Raw genomic sequence first — 21,179 nt, 5'->3', positions numbered from 1 at the left:
TAAAATAAAAAAAGTTATATTTTTGGCAAATATAAAAGCCTTTTCACACCAAAAGTAAAATGAATAAGCCTCAAGCTGAAGGGAAAGTAAATGTACGTCCGTACAGTAGAATGCAGAAGAAGAAATATCAACACCCTTCAGCAATAAGAAAAGACACAAATGTTTGTCGAGAGTAATTTGTGCTTATTAGTACGGTTGAACTGGATCATCGAAGGTCAGAAGCAAAGACATTGTTTAATAGAATGGGATTAAATACATAAAGCATATTTGTGTTGTTTAATATTTAATTATTGCAGGTTTGCGTCATATTCTGAGTTGCATTATTTTTATTCATTTTGAGGAATACTGAATCTGTGTGTTTTTTTTGTGTGTGAGTGAGATGAATTAATGCATATTCATATTTATTTTAGAACTACAGTAACATCTTCTGATTTCTCTCAACATGGGGACAGGAGAGCTGCCAATCAATCAATTGGAAAAAAAAGTAACTTGCGGTACTTATTTGAAAAAGTAACTCAGATATTCTCTTGTCAATTAAAAAGTAATGCTATACTTTACTAGCTACTTGAAAAAAGTAATCTGATTACGTAACTCGCGTTACTTGTAATGCGTTACCCCCAACACTGATCATGGGTAATGTAGTTTTTCACCAGGAATTGCACTGTTAAACCTGATTATATAAAGAATAAGTTGAAAATGTGGACTGATGGTTTCAACAAAAGCAACTACCATTGATTAACAAACTCACAGAGAAATATGAAATTATTGATCTAAAGATGTTGATTATGTATATATAAACAATATATGTTATGTTTAATGCAAAATATGCATTTATATACAAATATTTAAGAAGTAGGCGGGCACTAAAGTGTTCTTTTGGTGTGACTAACTTGTCACAATTCTCTTCTGTAACTGTTAAACGTGATTATTTTTTTTTTAAATCATTTGAAATAATGTGGGCTGATGGCTTCAACAAAAGTGAATACTCTTGATTAACATTGTATCTCACGGTAGGTCTGTTTTTAAGAGTTTATTAGAGTTATCATTCAAAATCAGTTCTTCAATAGAGAAAATTAATGAGATTTTACTTCCAGAACCAGACTGTTGCACTCTCTACAGCATGAATAGCAATTCATTTTATTGATCACTATTTTGTAGTGAATGAAATTGAAAGTATATATTCAACATTTCTCTTACTGTGATGCTTATAAATGCAAAGTAGTTATCCCTATAATTGACCACACATTTATGGATTCGTAAACTGATATTTTTGAGAAAATCATGCCATTCCCTTTCATGGCGCTACAGGGAGCCAGATAAAAATCACTTTTTGTGAGATTCACACTCAGGACACTTTCAGCCATTTCAGTACAGATCTGCACCTTTGAGGAATCTGTGCCCTTTCCAACATATTTGCTCCTCGCAATTACCATCAGCGTGCGAAGTCTGCGTGTAATAATTAGATCAATGGGTTTGATTTGATTTTCCCGTAAAAGAGAATGAATCAACAGGACTTTTTCTCTCTTTTTTTCCCCACCGCTCTGCGGCGGTGCATTGCTTTGTCATGATGACAGTGATAAATGTAGAATGCAAATCCTTTGTTTCTGGGAGGGTAGTTTTAGAAGGGACGGAGAGGGAATCAAAGCCAGGGAAAGGCTATGAAGTTTTTCTGCGCTGGTGCTGTTTTGTCAGATGCACTCAGGGTCTGATGTAGAGGTCTGATGTAGAGAATGACTCGACAATGATCACGCGCAACGTTCTCAGAGAAATTCACAACATGACAGCGCAGAAAAAAAAAACCTGCTGCACAAAATGACTTTATAGGGAAGAGACAGATAAAGACAAAGATCCTGTAAAAGCTTCACCCCAGGGCCGCATGCCTGTCAAGCTCAAGTCTTGACCCGGCGGTAAAATGTCAGTGTGCTCACGTAAATATTTACAGCGCAATGGGACATCGAGAAATCAACGAGACAACAGGAACCCCTCTGAGATCATAATTGCAGTCTCTTCTGAGGATGCCGGGTCATTCAGAAGACCGTAGGGTTTGTGGTAAACCCACAATTTTGCCGCTTTGCCAGACCTGAATGAGACTTATTCCGCCTGTCGCCACACCTGAACACCTCCAAAGGCTGACGTCTAGCTCAGCACTTCGTTTATACAATGTATCCTCGAGTGGCTTCAGATCCTGTTCTGAGGGTACAGACACCATGAACCATGAATTCATGACCAGCAGGAGGTAAAAAAAAGAAAGAACCAGACAGGGACGGACAGAAGACCGTTTAAACGAGACAATCACAGATCCAGGTGACACACATTTGCTCTCAAAAGACATATTTGGGATGGAAGTTTTACTAGCATACTAAATTATATTTATTGTAGAAATAAATATTCACGGTAAAGTTTTCCATGATTTTTTTTTTCCAGTCACAATTTTAAAATTCCCTGAAATTTCATATTAGAATGATTTCTGAAGGATCATGAGACACTGAAGACTGGATTAATGATGCTGAAAATTCAGCTTTGCATCACAGGAATAAATTGCATTTGAACTTATATTCACATAGAAAACAGTTAGTTTCAATTGTAATAATATTTCACAATATCACTGTTTTTACTGTAGTTTGGACCACATAAATGCAGGCTACAATGCAATGTGCTCGACTTTAAATTCTAGTGTGAAAACCCTACACTTAAATGAAAATGAGAAAAGTCACCTTGTCAACTTATTGCAATAAGTTTACGAACTAAAATTACAAAAATGTAAATTTTAAATAACAAATACTAATAAAAATGAGAATAGCACATTAACAATTACTAAAACTTAAAAATAAAGACACAAGATATATTTTTTATAAGATATATTAAAAAATGAAATGCTAATCACAATTTTAAAATTCCCTGTGATTTCCAGGTTGTCCATAAATAAATACAACTATATTTGTTATTATATTTACATTTATAATATTTTTGAACATTTTCAATTTAATTTTGTAAAAATGTCTCAAGTGGATGCAGAACAATCAGCTAAGTGAAGGAGGAGATGTTAAAGATCATGAAATTGTAATCTTATTAATTTTACTTATTTATTTTAGTTTTACTTATATATATATATATATATATATATATATATATATACAGAGGGGACGGAAAGTATTCAGACCCCCTTAAATTTTTCACTCTTTGTTATATTGCAACCATTTGCTAAAATCATTTAAGTTAATTTTTTTTCCTCATTAATGTACACACAGCACACCATATTGACAGAAAAACACAGAATTGTTGACATTTTTGCAGATTTATTAAAAAAGAAAAACTGAAATATCACATGGTCCTAAGTATTCAGACCCTTTGCTGTGACACTCATATATTTAACTCAGGTGCTGTCCATTTCTTCTGAGCATCCTTGAGATGGTTCTACACCTTCATTTGAGTCCAGCTGTATTTGATTATACTGATTGGACTTGATTAGAAAAGCCACACACCTGTCTATATAAGACATTACCGCTCACAGTGCATGTCAGAGCAAATGAGAAAAATTTAAGGGGGTCTGAATACTTTCCGTACCCACTGTATATGAAGAGTTGATTTGCAAAAACCAATAAATGGCACTTCCAAAAAAAAAGAGCTGATTGCCATGCATTATTCTCCACATATAGCGCGATCTGAACCTTAAACACGTTTTGTCAAAAAGCCGGTTTTGTCCATTTTCAAGGCGTCGCGAGTTCACGTTTTACTGTTTACGTTTTCACTTTGAAAAGACGTGCTAGCTGAGAGGAGTTTCATCAAAGCTGACTAAAAGTGATCGAGGATGATTTCGACGAACCTGATGAACCGGTGATATCTTCTTCAGGGCGAAAAAGGAAAATAAAAGCTGAAACGTTTTCACGGAAGCTTGCAAAAGCAGAGTTACAACGGTGAGGGAAAAGCTCTGTGTATTGCGTGTAATAATCACATCCATACAGTTTATGATCACAACAACAACAACGTTTGTCAGACATCTACATTCTCATCTGAGGAGATTACAAAGATTAAACGAGTGTTTTGTTAAACTCTAAAACATGAAATGTGGAGTTATCGGCTTTTGCCAAAAAACGATTGTTGGAGTTATCGGCTTTTGCTATAAAACAAACTTTTAATATGTAATATGTAAAAAAAACATACTTTCAATGAACTTCAATTTTGTAAATTACCTGTATTTGTTTAAGTTATTATTACTTAATCAAAACAACCCAACTGCAGTTTGATATTCAATAAAAAAAAACGCGATTTATGAAAAAAATAAAAATGTTAAGTTATCAGAACAATAACTTCATACATATATATATATATATATATATATATACTGTATACCCACACACACACATTTATTTATTTATATACTGTACATTTAGTTTTAGTTAACATCAACAGCACTATGTCATTCTGTTCATGGCAGGTAGTTTGTTTACAATAGTATGTCAGATCTCGTTTGGCCAGGTGAACTGCATTATGGGATGCTGGATGATGTGTGACGCGCTGTACCCTGATTTAGGAGCGGAGACAGAGCAGTGTCACGTCTCCGTCTTGGCATCTTTCCGCCACCCAAATTGACGAAATGAGAGAAGAGAATGAAATGGGAAACGGATTACTCCAGGGCTGACGTGCGCCTTAGAAATCAGACATCCGTACAAAGATGAGTAAACTGGATTAGTCTCCCCTCAGTCCCGTCTCCGGTGCCGTCGGTGAGTCCAGAAGTACCCCAGTCGCTCGGGCCTCTTTTGGGAAATCAAACACTTGTCAGCCCAGCTGGCTGCGGTGTTATCTTTCATTCTCGCCGTCTCGTTTTCATCTGTTTACATGTGGGAATTGTGGGAGGCCCCGCTCAGGCCGCCTTGCCAGGAGGAATTGCTTTGTGCAAAAAATTGTCAACAAGATTTTTTGTTTTACGGCTGCCTGTCTGAGCACATTACTGAGGCCTGGCATCTGCTGTTCAATTCATTACACTCCGCTTAAGCAATTTGTTCCTCTCCGGCATTTTAAGGAAATGTGATTAGGTGCGTTTCCTTGGCCTGTTCGACTGAGGTTGAGGGTGAGCTGATGTCACAGATTGGATATTGTTTTCTCTGGGCTTGTGGGTAAATGAGATGGATCTGTAGATGAGGGAACGCTGATGGTGATGCCGTTTGTGTTTGTGTTAGCGTTAGCTTTAGGGTTACTATGCATACTACATACTTTGAGCTTTTGAACAAATTCAAATGTTTGAAGTCAGTAAGATTTTTGTTCAGCAAGGTTGCATTAATTTGATCAAAAGTGACAGTAAAGACTTTTTAAAAAAAAAAAGCAAAACTGTTTTTCTATACATTGATAGTAAGAAATATTTCCTGAGCAGCAAATCAGCATGGTAGAATGATTTCTGAAGGATCACGTGACACTGAAGACTGCAGTAATGATGCTGAAAATTCAGCTGCGCATCACAGGAATAAATTACATTTTAAAATATATTCACATAAAAACGGTTATTTTAAATTGTAATAATATTTCACAATATTACTGTTTTTACTGTATTTTTAATCAAATAAATGCAGCCTACAATCCAATGCCCTCGACTTTGAATTGTAGTGTAAAAAACACTTTTACACAAAATTTGGTTTTAAAATTACAATAAATATTTTAAACTGTAGTATGCACAACTGTAGTTAAGCAAGTTTAAAATATGTATTGTTGCATACTGCTTTACATACTATAAAAACTAGTAGACAGTACTAGAGGTCGACCGATAGTGGATTTTGCCGATACCGATAGCTAGGTTGGACCACACTGTCTTAAGGATGCACATCTTTAAATATATACACAAAGGCTATAGCATTAAAATTATATACATATGGATATTGTATGTATACTCTCACACTTTAACTGCTTCTATTCTTGAACACTTGATGATTATCTAATCAAAATAAAAGCGCAGCGCTGAGTCTAGGAGAACTCACCGGTATGAAACACACTCCGGACGCGTCGTGTTCAACTCGAGCAGCGGTCTAAAACAGTACAAACAACCAAACGGACACAAGTTTACTTCAAGAATGAACGATTTGGCATAGATGAGTTTAAGGTTTGGTGTTTTCAAACACGGTGCAAACGGAAAGAGAAAGCGCAACCTATATTAAAGCTCTATAAATGAAGCACACAGACTTTATTAGAGCCACAGAAAGACAAATGTTTTGCTGAAAATGTTGGCTGCATTTAAATCCGCGTCTGAAGTTTCCCACTCCTTTCAGCGTGCAGCATCACGTGTCTAAACAAATAGCACGTGCTGTCAGTGATTTCAACCACTAGAGGCCGCTCTCGCACTGTGTAATGACAGCAGGCCCTTCTCAGCCACTCCAGCAATGGACGCAACCCGGAAAACTATCGGCATGGTTTTTTGCCGATAACCGATTGTTCCAGCAATTAACTATCAGTGCCGATTAAACGGCAAAACCGATACATTGGTCGACCTTTAGACAGAACACAGTAATGGGTTTCACAACTACTAATTTTTACTAGTTGACCAGAAAATTAGCTGACTAGTCAGTGTTTACCGTGTAGCATCAGATGTCTCTGGCAAACCTAATCGACTTGTGGGTGCAACTTCTAGCAAACAGTATATAGTATGCAGTAAGCTACAGTAGTAGTCCTTACAGGCTGTGTAAAGACAGTATGTTTTGTGCTCATTCAGATTCACAATATAGTGCTGTGACTATGTGGAATGAGGAACTGGATCTTGAAGGTCAGTTCAGAAATGAAAGAGCGAGACAGAGAGTGTGTAATCTACACAGAGAGATATACAGCCACAAAAGAAAGACAAAGTGGAAAAGAAAGCATAGTCAGAGGCAGCGAGGAGTGGACAGCCAGCCGCTGTGTTCTCTGGCAGCATATCAGCAGGGTTTGCGTAAGAACATTCCCTCAGCCTGAAAAAATGCAAATCCTCCTCTGGGATGCGGCACCATTTTTACAGCGCCAAGCTCCCAAAGAATGAATATCACAGTTGTGACCTTCTCTGCAGAAATCTTGCTGCTCGACCAACAAGCCGTGCATTAGCCACCTGAACACCACTGAACGGTTTGGGAGTGTCGACTGCATTTTGATGCGGCAGTGAATGTTCTAAATGATCGTCCCATAGGAATCAGGTCCAAAATCGTCATGTTTATACAGTGATAACCGCAGCTATGCTTGAGCGTCTTGTGGCTGTAAACAAGAACCATGGACGCTCAATGTTTAACCTGCTCGGTGTCAGATATTACTGACAAAATTAATAAAAGTCAGTGCTTCTGGTTTTGCTTCAAATTTTATATTGGACATTAAAGACTCAATAGAGTACTAGAACTGTTTATAGTCAGTTCTATTATTAACTGAAACTATTACTAACTAATTAAATAAATACAGTGGGGAAAAAAAGTATTTAGTCAGCCACCAATTGATTAGATGTGTGACAGCTACTGTACGCTGCTCACAAACGCACAAAGATGAAGATTAGTTAAAAACATTAATTAAATTTTGAAATGTTGCCTTGGCAACTAGCTGAAATAAAATGGGTTGAAGTACTGAAACTACTAAAATTCAAACTGAAATAAAGAAAAAAATAAAAGTAAATAGAATTATTGAAAAAATAATAATAATAAAAAATGACAAAGGCACTAAAATTATGTGTTGTTATTGTTAACTAAAACTATTACTAAAAATAAATAGTTTATTAGATTAAATATAAATGGAATATGTAAATGAAAATTAGCAATAAAACTCAAACTGACATAAAAATAATAAAACTAAATAAAAATATTAAAATAAGAATAATAAGAATAACAAAGGCACATAACAGTACTAAAATGTATACACATAATATATATATATATATATATATATATATATATATATATATATACTTTCACTCAAAATTCCCATGGAATATAATTCTTTGGTCATAAAATCAGATGTAATTGTTCTAAGTTTATAAACTAGAGAAATCCAGTATCTTTTCTTTGTGGAGTCTCTGCATTGACCCTGACTGAGGCCGAGCAGTGTGAAGAAGGGAGAAATGTGTTTAAGGGTGATGAATGGTGATGGAGGGCAGGTCTCCATCAGTTCAGGAGCGGCCTGACCTACAGAGTGTGTGCTACAGGAGTATCTTTACACAACATGACTACACGAGCATCGTTCTCTCTCTCCTCTCTGCCTTCATTAAAATGGAGTCCCTAAAGCTCCCATTCATCTTTCTGACAGGCGTGCCATCGATCGACCTCGGTGCAGGACGCAATTCCAGGCCTTTAAATGACTCTGCGCTTGGTCACTCCAGTCGGACGGCGCTCCGCTAGCCGTAGCCAGCGCTGCCGTGTAGAGGAGGGTCAGTTACTCAAACGACTCGTCCACACCACGGCTCATTACAGCCGACCACACGATGGGTCACGGTTCTGTGGCAGAAAGCTGCCGTCTTTGATTTGATGTGCTTGTATGGAGTGTGTCAATGAACGCCCATTGACGCTGACCATACACTGACACAAATGCATTCTGGACTCAAAGGAATCGATTGGATATTTTTCCAGTATATTTAATCCATTTTAAGTCTATACAGTCTAATAAAGTCTGTTAGTTTGCACTTAAAATGAATATTGTTGTTTTGCCTATATACTTTTTATTTTATATTCAGATAGAAAACACTTATTTTAAATTGTAATCATATTTCACAATTATACTGTTCTTACTGTATTTTTGATCAAATAAATGTAGCATGGGAGGGCAAAAACATCAAAACTTAGCCAAAAACTTTGAACAGTAGTGTATATATAATTACTTACATATTAAAAAATATACCATTAGCAGTACAAATACTGAATACTGTCTGTTATTTGTTTATTGTCATATTGTCACATGACTTCATGACATTGTCATATCAGAAATAAAAATATTTATTTTGCATTTTTGACCCAGTTTCATGTAAAATGTCCTTTTGTCAGTATGACCAAATAATGTAAAGGAGAAAAAAAAATAGTTCATTCTTCACAATAGAAATGAAGGTGAAGTTGAGCGCATTGCATTGTTGGATACAGTTTTCCATGCAGTGCGCTTTTAAACAGTATACATATATTTATTCAATACATTTTGTAAATAAACTGTGCACAGCGCCATTCCAAAAATACCCCAAAATATATTTCTCCTCTTTTTCTGTGTGTGTCTGAGAAGAAAAAGAGCTGGGTTTGAATTATATGCTGTGCACTTTTATATTTACTTTAAATCTTGACACAACAGAGATGAATCATTGAGTAGAACATGAGTTCTGTCATTCATCATAAGGTCTTACCAGCTGCTCTCTGAATCTACTGTTTTAATGTGCGACACGTGTTTGTGCTGCGCACTGCATTCAGCGTTTACACAATAAATCCAGCGCTGATTTCATATGCAACAAGTCTAGGATGAAATATTATTACAATTTAAAACGGCTGTTTTCTATATGAATATATTTTAAAATGTCATTTATTTCTGTTATGTTTTTTTTAATGTTTTTGCCCACCCAGGCAGCTTTATTTGATTAAAAAATAAATTAAAAACAGTAAAATTGTGAAATATTATTATAATTTAAAATAACTGTTTTCTATGTGAATATCTGTTAAAATTGAATTTATTCCAGTGCTGCAAAGCTGAATTTTCAGCATCATTACTCCAGTCGTCAGTGTCACATGATCCTTCAGAAATCATTCAGATATGCTGATTTGCTGCTCAGGAAATATTTCTGATTATTATCAATGTTGAAAACAGCTGTGCTGCTTCATTAGTCCACTGTTAGACTACAGCAAACTGAAAAAAGATTTCCTGAGGCAAGGCGAGAAAAAAAATGTATCTATGTAATATCATGAGCTCATTGGTTTGGATTCCAGGGTAATGGAGCGAACACTTGGGGAATGTTTCTTTAGCAGTCTCTCACATACACTGATATACCTTCACTTTCAGCAGCTCTATTCATTCCTAATGCTTTACTGATATAGATTGTAAGCCTCTGAAAGTCCTCCGTCTATATTAACGACTGAATTTAACACTCTTCTGTTGCTTTTAATGATGCACTGATGTTTTTCACTCAATACTGACACACAGACACTCCACGTACTAATGGGAATATTAGGATAGAATAAAAGCTGTAGCACAAATGCTCCACACCAAATGTCCTTCAACATTTTCCTTTCAAAAAACATCTCAGACCTTGATATAGAGTGTTAATGTGAGAAACAAGAAAATTATAGTGAATGTAATATCACTAGGGATGCACCGATACCGATACAGGTATCGGTATCGGCCCGATACTGAGCTCCTGTACTCGTACTCGTTAAAATGCCCCGATACCAAATGCCGATACCACACAGCATGCGATAAGTGCCGTATTCAGACAAAGAAACACCGACAACAGAACAACAGACAGCAGAATGGTTATTAGAGATTAAGGATGTCTACGAAGTATATGTATGCAATGAATATAATGTTAAAATTCAGTATTAACGCCTGTATAGTTGACGTGTGCGAGCTGATAAGCAAAGCACGCAGAGTGGGTTGAGCGATTGTACGAGTGGTTCCCAGCATTATTACAGCAAAGCACGTGATTACCGTACTAACCCGCTGCAATGGAGCAGCTCTAATGCTATTAAATTAAACACTGTTCAAATGTATAAATGTGACAAGTGCAGAAAGAACTGAAGTGAAGCACACTCTAAACCACAAGAGAAGAGGAAGAAAATCACATAAATTTGGGTCCGTTCCTATCACAAAGATTTTTGAAAAATAATCAGAACATAGTGTACAAGTCATATGAACTACTTTTATGATGTTTTATGTTTTTTTTAATTAATTTTTAATGTAATAAGTTAATATATATGCGTGTATATATATATATATATATATATATATATATATATATATATATATATATATATATATATATATTATATATAAATATAAAATATTTATTATTTCATTATACAAAACTAACTATATAATACATACAATTTAATGTATTACATATAGCACATTACTGGGATAAACTAAACAATTAAAATAAAAATATTAAATATAAATAAAAAGTATGTATATACAATTTTATAGTTATTTAATATTTTTTATTAATTATGCATTGATTATACATACATACATACACACACATAATTTAACGTATAGAAATTAATAAATTTAAAAATTTAAATAAAATAATACATATACATAAAACGTATGCATAATACTTTTATAATTATTTTATTAATTTAATGCATTATTAATAATAGTAAAAAATATACATTTAAAAATACTTAATATACATAAATATATAAATAAAAAGCATGTATATACTAACTTTATAATTTAAAAATATTATTTATAATTTAATATAATTATTTAAAATTAATTGTATAATCATTAGTTATATACATTTTGTGTAGATAGATAGATAGATAGATAGATAGATAGATAGATAGATAGATAGATAGATAGATAGATACACTCTAAAAAATGCTGGGTCAAAACAACCCAATCGCTGGGTTTGTCCCTATTTTACCCAGCACTGGGTTGTATTTAACCCAGCATTTATTTAGAGGATAGATAGATAGATAGATAGATCATTTTGAGTTGTGATGTGTTCTACAGGACAGAATGATCTTGAAAGCCTGGATGAGATTAGGTTGGGTTTGTGTGCGGATGTTCTGATTAGTTGGGATCTGGAGTAATTAGTGTGATGGGTCATGAGTGTTTACTGCAGTACAGATCAAACCATTAGACAACAGATTTAAGAGGGGGAGCCAGAACGTCTTCTACCAAATCCATCACCGCTGACTCTCTCTCTCACACACACACACACACACACACACACTTACAGCAGATGATCCATCACAACACATTTCCTACATGCACGCTCACACAGATAGATAGATAGATAGATAGATAGATAATTTTGAGTTGTGATGTGTTCTACAGGACAGAATGATCTTGAAAGCCTGGATGAGATTAGGTTGGGTTTGTGTGTGGATGTTCTGATTAGTTGGGATCTGGAGTAATTAGTGTGATGGGTCATGAGTGTTTACTGCAGTACAGATCAAACCATTAGACAACAGATTTAAGAGGGGGAGCCAGAACGTCTTCTACCAAATCCATCACCGCTGACTCTCTCTCACACACACACACACACACACACACACTTACAGCAGATGATCCATCACAACACATTTCCTACATGCACGCTCAAACACACTGCAATATGGCAGCAGACTGCTGTACCTGTTCATACTTCAGTTCCCTGAAGCTCATGAGATGACCTGAGAGACACAACACACACACATCCCACGGATCTAACCACAAACTGCTCAAGCGTGCGAGTGTATGGCTATTATATGAAAATGCTTTGTGTGGAACTAATCTAACACTCCTCAAAGATGCTAATTATAAATATTTAGACATATTGAGAGCATGCTGTACTTTTAACTTTTAATATCAAACATCAGAATATTGTGCAATTAAATCAGATCAAGCTTGATATAAACATGTCAGCGGTTTAACTAACTTGAACTGACCTGCTCCGTTTATGCTAATACCTGTTATAACGCTCGTCTGCATCGTTGTGAGGATACAACAGTATTTGTGTTGCATTACAAATCACAGGTAAAGTTCAAAACGCATCCATGCATTAAAATCAACCTGGGAATATCAGGGAAATTGTGACACCCATTCATGGAAAAGTCACAGAGGTTAAGAAAATCTTTAAGGTCACGGAAATGTCATCAAAATCACCTTTAGTCAATACAGATTTCACAAGATATATTCAGTATTTCTTCAGGTAAAAATTCATGAATAACTAGAAAAGTTGTGAAAAATCATGGAACGTCACTGGTCAAAAAAAGATGGAGACAAGTTTGGGCCGGAGAAGCATTTGCATTTGCACAGAGATATGAAATCATCATTGAGAATAAAGGAAACTACTAACTAACTAACTAAATAAAACTAAACGTATATATAGCATAATGAAAATTAAGTCTATTGCTAGGACCATTCATATTTTTTCAACATTATTTTTATGACAATTGAGCACACTTTTTTTTTATCCCAATTTGCAGTACTGTAATACAAAAAAAAAATCAGTTTCTACTGAAATAAGAGAAAATTGTTTAAATTATACAATGTTTTCATTGATTTGTATTATTTAATATATAATTATGCACAATTTCCTCCAAATAAAAACTGCTGTAATTTAATTTAAAAAATATGATTCTTTTTACTGTAATGCGAACGAAAATTGTATTCTATTTATATCTATTATTTTACTCATATAATTTATTTGTGTTATTATTCACTATTGACTTTTATAACATATTTTTATTAATGAATTAAGTTAATTAATAAAAAAATAAAATTAGAATCATTATGTGTCATCATTAATGTAAATGACAAATGTATTATTATTATTATTATTATTATTATACATATTATTATTAATCAGTAATATCCTAACCTAATTTTCACAATCCAATCAAATTCCGATGGATAAAATCCAGTCCTACATTATTTTGCACTAAATATTCCAAAGTCACATAACACTGCTGAGCGTGTTGCAAACACCCTTTCTGCTTTTAATGGCTGCAGAATCCTGGTCAGGTCCACGGCTGGAGCGAGTGATGAAGAGAGGAGGAAGAGGAACAGATGTGAGGACGCAGTGCTTTATTTATGTGCACAGAGCAAACACACAAAAGAGGAGTCTATCATTCTCCTCATACACTCCATTTCATAGAGCCATATGAATCAGATGATGACGAGAAGAGCTGGCGGATGAGGCATGAGCTGATAAGAGCTCAGCCAGCCTGTGCATCTCACCAAACCTGACAAGAATATCACTGGCTCATATTTCATTTTAAGATAAAAAGAAGAAATTATGTATGGCATAAAGAAAATGAAGTCTATTTTTAGGACCATTAATATTTTTGCATTAGTTTCATCTTAATTGAACTGATTTTAATCACAATTTGCATTCATGTAATATTAAAATCATAAAATAGATTAATTTTTATTATTTAACATTACATTACATTTCCCCAAAAAATTTTAATTCCCAAAAAATATCATTATTTTTACTGTAATGGTAATTGTATTATATTTTATTTAATTATATTTTTCTTAATTTTCTGAATTGTTTTAGAATTTGTTTTTATATTCATTATTACATTTTACAAATTATTGCAATGAGATCATCATCACCGACAATAATGGATATTAAAACTCTTTATATATAGTGGGTACGGAAAGTATTCAGACCCCTTCAATTTTTTCACTCTTTTTTATATTGCAGCCATTTGCTAAATTATTTAAATTCATTTTTTCCTCATTAATGTACACACAGCACACCATATTGACAGAAAAACACAGAATTGTTGACATTTTTGCAGATTTATTAAAAAAGAAAAACTGAAATATCACATGGTCCTAAGTATTCAGACCCTTTGCTGTGACACTCATATATTTAACTCAGGTGCTGTCCATTTCTTCTGATCATCCTTGAGATGGTTCTACACCTTCATTTGAGTCCAGCTGTGTTTGATTATACTGATTGGACTTGATTAGGAAAGCCACACACCTGTCTATATAAGACCTTACAGCTCACAGTGCATGTCAGAGCAAATGAGAATCATGAGGTCAAAGGAACTGCCTGAAGAGCTCAAGAAAATTAACTTAAATGATTTTAGCAAATGGCTGCAATATAACAAAGAGTGAAAAATTTAAGGGGGTCTGAATACTTTCCGTACCCACTGTATATATATATATATATATATATCAAAAGTTCCAAATTCATTGTAATGGGGGAATGCGATAAAAATAAAGTAAAAAAAAAAAGTGTAATTAAAGAATAAAATAAAATAAATTTTTTTTATTATTATTTATTTATTTGTATTATGTAACATAATAATAAAATTATTTTTTATATTTTAATATATTATATTATTCTTCATATTAAATAATTTATTTTTAATAAATTATGAAATTTTAAAACTTTAAAACATCCAGATTCATTGTTTTGGGGGAAAGCAACCAGTTAAATTAAATGTAACAATGCATGCATGTATGTATGTATAAATAAATAAATAAATGTTCTAAAAAAAGCTTCATTGTCTTTTCACAAAATATTTAACTTAATTTAAATAGTATTCCATTTTTTCTTTTGATTTTTAGAAGTATGACCCAGACACATTTTCATGAGGTTAACCCAGGTCGGACATTTGGGGGTGTTTTCTCAACAGTGCATCAGAACGGATAGACGGCGAGCTGAAAGGAGACAGAACAGAGACGCCGAGAGTCCACAAACGTGACAGAGACTGGTGAGTCTGCCCTGCAGCTCTGACTCAAACATTTGTCATGTCGCAACATGAGTCCTGCGCCTCTGATAAAGCAATCCCGCACACTTTATTTCTGTTTGAGGTGAAGATACGGCAACACACACACACACACACACACACACACACACACACATGCGCGGGTCGGTTAGTTGGCGATTACCTCTCTGTCCTTGAGTTTCATGGCCAGGACGAGCTGGTGTCTGTGGTTGCTCAGTGCCTCGCGGTAATTCCCCTTGGAGAAGAAGGCCGACCCCAGGTTCCCGTGAGCGCGGCATTCGCCCGTCTGGTCACCTGAAGGAAACCAGATCTGGGTTAGAAGGTTTCTAAACACACACCAACATGACAAAACTGAATCTGAAGAACATGTGTTCACAGCCTTCAGGAATTGCAGGAACATCATGTTAAGGACTGTTTCTAACTGGTCAAAGTTGGTTCAGCCTGCTTTACCAGCTGGTGGAGGTCAACCTAAACTGGCAGACCACCTTAGACTAGCAAGAAACCAGATACTGAGTTCCAAAAACCAGCTAGTGCACTGTAAAAATTAGTACGAAATTGTTCAAAGTGGTAAATAAAACAAAGATCATTAGAGAACATTTTACAAGATTATTTCAGTCTTTCTACTTTGAATTATTTGTGAAATTTACTATCAATTTATGCATAAAAAATTGTTTTAAAGTACAGTCTACATCTTTTTTTTTCAGTTTATGACCTGTTTTTTCATTATTAAATATTATTACAAATTTGTGCCTAATTGTCCAAAAATAAATAAATAAATGTAAAAGAAAAACTAATAAATGAAGCAATTAAATTAACAGAATCAATCAATCATTTAGTACATTTTTTTTTATTATTATTATTATTTTGCTAATTCTGACAAAATTAGACAGTTCCTGTTGGTAAACTGGCCAAAATTAGACCATTTCTGGCCAAATCTGATATACAGTAAGTATTTAATTTAATTATTTTTTAAAATTATTATTATTTTTTTTTTTTATAAAACAACAAAAACTAAACTGGGATTTTTTTTTAATAGTTTTTGTTGATAAATCAAACAAAATTCGACTTTTTTTTTTTTGCTAATCTGACAAGATTAAACAATTTCTGACCAAGCTGGACAAATCGGCCAAAATTAGATAGTTACTGACCAAATGTGATATAACTTGTTTTTTTTGTGAAATGTGACAAAATTGATTCCGTTGGTTAATTGGACAAAATTACACAGATTTAGACCAAATCTGGCACACAACTAGACCAACTTTATTTGCATACATACAGTATACTCACAGGCGATATATACTATGTACAACAAATCTCAACTGCTTGTATTGTCACATTATGTATATTATTGTCCAACTCTAATCTGCTGAATGCAACTATAAGGCATGAAGATATTAAGATATTCTAAAGATCAATATCATGATTTTCTGTGAAGTTGCTTGGAAACAATGAGCATTGTGAAGAGTTCTATATAAATCAATGTGACTCGACTCATCAGTGGTTTGAGGAGAATGAACAAGATTGCACAGCGATGACATCATGGCAGTCACGCTTCGAGCGTCGCAGCACCTGCAACATCTGCAGCTGTTCTTATCAGACCTTCATCCTGTGTGTGAGTGCAATCAGCCGCTCTGACAAGAGAGAAGACCCGAGCCGAGCCGAGCGAGACGTCAGCTGTGTACTAATGTGTTAAAAGTGCGAGCTGAACCTCGAACACAAACATTCACAGTTCAGGTGCGTCATCGCATGTGAGAGACAGGGTGAGAAACAGTTAACTCTACAATGCTTTCATCCCTTAAAGTCGAGCTGTAAACCTCTGACATTCAGGAGCCGCGAGGAGAATGTTTATGATCTCAGCATTAGATGTATGTATATCTACACTGCGCCGAAAACACAAAAACTAATCGAGTGGCATTTTAGGCAAAAGTTGCAGCGGCTTTTAATTAAAAAAGTCCCATGAAGCCTAATTACTGAGAGACCTTATCAGCGTGTGCTCGGTTGGGTCAAAATAATTAACTTTGTGAGAAGGTACCGAGGCCTTTCGTGCACAAGGTCACCTGGACGTCCATCACTGTATGTTCTCGGAACAGACCACAGAAGTACATTGATTTCTCAAGAACAGAACGTGATCACAGGAATATGCTAAATTAGTCCAATTAAAAACATTTCAAAGGAACAGTTCACCACAAAATCATCATTTACTCATCATACAACCGGTATGACTTTGAAGAAATGTTAAAGTTTGTGAAGCAAAAGTGAAGTAGATCTTAAAGGGACAGTAGCAATAACAGCCTGTTTAACTCTGAAGGTCAGTGTTATTATTGTTAACTAAAACTAAAACTATTAAAAATTGTTAACTGAAATAAAGATGAAATACAATATCCTTTTTTAAATTGTATATTGTTTTATAAGTTTTAAAATTGTAATAGTATTCATATTACTAAAATATAAATATTAGAATAAACATTAAAATATATACTATTAAAATTGTTAATAGATGTTAATTGAAATAGATGAAACGCAATATATTTAAAAATTTTATATTTGACATTTTTTCATTTTATAAATTTTAAAATTGTAAAATGTAAATATTACATTAAATATTACAAATATAAACTATCAGAAATCTTTTTGTGATAAATTTATTATAAATTTGAACATCTTATATTTTAAATTGTTTCATTTTATACTTTTATACATTTTAAAAGTTTCATATATATTTATTTTTATTACAATATAGACAGTTTCTGTTCGGATCAAATTTGGCATAACTATGCTGTTTTTTGTTTGTTTTGTTTTTCAGTTTTTTCCCCAAATCAATAAATATACTATATTGTAAATCTCAACTGACTATTTTTTTTATTTATTTATTCACAAAATGTAACTATATTTTCACCCAGCTCCTATTATAAAGTTGGATATATAAGTACGTCCAACTTTATTTGAATACATACAGTATAATTTTGTAGAGGGATATATACTATATTGCAAATCTCAACGGCCTGATTTCTTGCATATTTCTTGCTAATATTGATAAAAATATAAAAATTAGATTAAACCTAAATTTAAAAATGCTTAAACAAATTAGAAATGTTGCCTTGGCAACTAACGGAAATATAAAAAAAATCGATTGAATTACTAAAATTACTAAAACTAAATAGAAATATTTTAAAGATAATAATAATTATAATAATACAAATGACAAAAGCCAACAACAAAATGACTAAAACTTAAACTAAAATGAAAATGAAAATATACAAATAATAGCCAATTCAAACTATGGCATATGGTCAATAAAGACAAAATGATGTTGCAAGAAACCTCAAATCTGTTGCAGAAGTTAAAAGTCTTCACTGACTCAAAAGAGTCGCTCACCTAAAGTTTTGGCCACCTCCAGGTCTTGTTGCATGTAGGCGGTGCTCTTCTCCGTGTTGCCCAATGACCAGTAAGAGCTGCTGAGGGCCGAGAAAACAGAGCCGCGCAGCTTGAGGCTGCAGGTGCCGATCTTCAGCGCCGCCTCCAGGACCACCACAGACGCACCGTGATGGGAGGCGGTCAGCAGCTCCTGACCAATCACAGACACCACCACAAACGGACTCTTGTCCAGCTTCATCTTCTGCAGCTGCTGGTAGGTCGGCTCCAGGGATTCTGCAGTAATGTAATGAGAGCGAGAGTTAGAAAAGATGTGACATGAAACATACCACAAAAAAAAAGATTTAGTACAGTATTTAAAAGTAAATCTACCTTACATCTAAATACACACTTAATGCAAATCTTACATTTACTAATCATCGAATACACAAAACTTAGATATTTAAAAAACTATTTTGGTTGTTTTTTTTTGTTAGATATAACAAGAAATTACATTGTGACGAGAGGGGCGGGGCCGAGAGCCGTGGGAACGGAGCGAGGCTGGGGGGGTAATTGCTAATGCGCGACACCTGCGCCACTCCCCGGTCTCGAGTCCCACGGAGGAGCTCCGGAAGGATAAAAGGAGGAGTGACGACAGTGTTGGATGAGAGAGGACAAGGCCTGGATTTTATTTTTTGTGCGGCTGTCATCCTCGAGGGGCTGCCGCTTTACTTTCATTTTGTGTTTGTTTTATTAAAGTCTTTAAATGTTCGCCGGTTCCCGCCTCCTTCTTCCCGTGACTACGAACTGTGTTACATACATTAAGGCCCAATCCCAATTCTATTTTATACCCCTTCCCCTTCCCCTACCCCTCCGCCTACCCCTTCCCCTTGTCCCTTGAAACAGTGTCAAGGGGTAGGGATGAAAATATTCCCCTAAGAATTGGGACAACACTACTATGCCGTCACACGTCCTCATACGTCGTCTAGCTCCTACAATACACACACCTATACTGGTGTGCATTAGAGCCTTTAATTACCGTTCTATATTAATGCTCTGCTTACTGACACTTACTGACTGCTCAATGTCTACGGTGGTTATCGCCCTGATCATGAATATATGTTGTGGCACTATTGTGCAGTCTATAATGATATGACGTTAGCAAATATTAGCGATTTTTTGCAAACATTTCTTGGAGTAACATGACGTAAATATGAACTCACGATTGAATGTAACATAAAACAAATGATTACTTGAAGGTAAAATCTTTATTAATGCCAAAAATGCTTACATTTATCTGTCTTTTTGTTCGCTCGGGCAGCCGTTGCCCCTGAAGCCGGTTTACGCTGAGATAATTCATACCCCTTCGTTTGAAGTGTGGTCCCGAAAAATCTTCGTTTGAAGGGCTGTCTGGTCCTTCCCCTACCTCTACCCCTCCACCCAAAAGAGAATTGAGACACCCCTACCCCTTCGCGTGAACGCGCGAAACGGAGGGGAAAGGGTAAGGGCTAAGGGGTAGAATTGGGATTGGGCCTAAATCTCATAAAATTATAGTTTTTGTTTGGTTCTCACCAAATCAGACAAAACTAGGCAGTTTTTTTTTGCTAAGTCTAACATAATTAAACCATTCTTTGTTGGTAATTTGGACACAATTAGACGGTTTCAGAGCCAACTGGACAAAACTGAGCTGTTTCTTGCTTAATCTGACAATATTGAACAGTTCTTTGTTGTTAAATCAGACAAAATTAGACATTTTCTGAGCAAATCTGACCATATCAAACAGCTGTTGGTAAATTGGACAAAATTATGCAGTGTCTCACCAAGTTGAACAAAAGCTGGTCAGTTTTTGGCTAAATCGGACGAAATTAAACCACTGTTGTTGGTAAATCAGAAAAAATGAGACAGATTCTGACAAAATCTGCCATAACAAGGCTGTTTTTTTGTCTAAATTTGACCAGACTAAATAAGACTAAATCAGGTTTTACAGACAAAACTAATTTTGTCAGTTTTTTAGATATTAAAAACTCTAAATGTTCTCAGAACAACTAAACTAATAAGACAAAATCAGACCATTTTAATGCTAAATCTGACAAAATCGGGTCAATTTTCTCACTAATTGCATATGCTAATTTTATATGCAGCACCTCATGTCACTAAAGTTAGTAGCATTAGCAAGAGCTCATTCAGTTGTCATTTGTCGACTGAACTTGTATTCAGTTCATTTACACATCACAAAAATGAAAAAGAAAATGTAATTGAGCAGGTTAAACACGAGCTCGTTTACTGTACAAGCGCAGAACAAACGACTGTAAAGCTAACACGGCGTGTTCAGTGAAACAGCTTTTGTCTGCACAAGCTGAGGTGATTATTCATGTGTGTCGTCGCCGCACACTCAAAACAGACCTTCTTGTGGAAGTTACTCGGTAAAATATTCACCTTAGAAATGCGTATCCGTAAAACAAACCTACGTGT

At 34.8% G+C, this 21,179-nt stretch overlaps 1 protein-coding gene across 1 annotated transcript in view; it reads right to left on the bottom strand.

The window, feature by feature from the left end:
- The window catches only part of LOC107588927 (tetratricopeptide repeat protein 28-like), a 293,102-nt gene that overhangs the window by 81,766 nt on the left and 190,157 nt on the right, over positions 1 to 21,179 (bottom strand). Inside the window, exons 4-5 of the mRNA XM_016277179.1 lie at positions 18,732 to 19,004; positions 15,520 to 15,650 (exon numbers count right to left, since the gene is read on the bottom strand). Of these exons, the coding sequence (XP_016132665.1) occupies positions 15,520 to 15,650; positions 18,732 to 19,004 (404 nt within the window). The remainder of the gene's footprint in view (positions 1 to 15,519; positions 15,651 to 18,731; positions 19,005 to 21,179) is intronic.

The sequence above is a fragment of the Sinocyclocheilus grahami genome, unplaced genomic scaffold (genome assembly GCF_001515645.1).
Source record: "Sinocyclocheilus grahami isolate Dianchi unplaced genomic scaffold, SAMN03320097.WGS_v1.1 scaffold110.1, whole genome shotgun sequence".
Taxonomy (NCBI): domain Eukaryota; kingdom Metazoa; phylum Chordata; class Actinopteri; order Cypriniformes; family Cyprinidae; genus Sinocyclocheilus; species Sinocyclocheilus grahami.
This window is presented reverse-complemented; position numbering and strand designations above follow the sequence as displayed.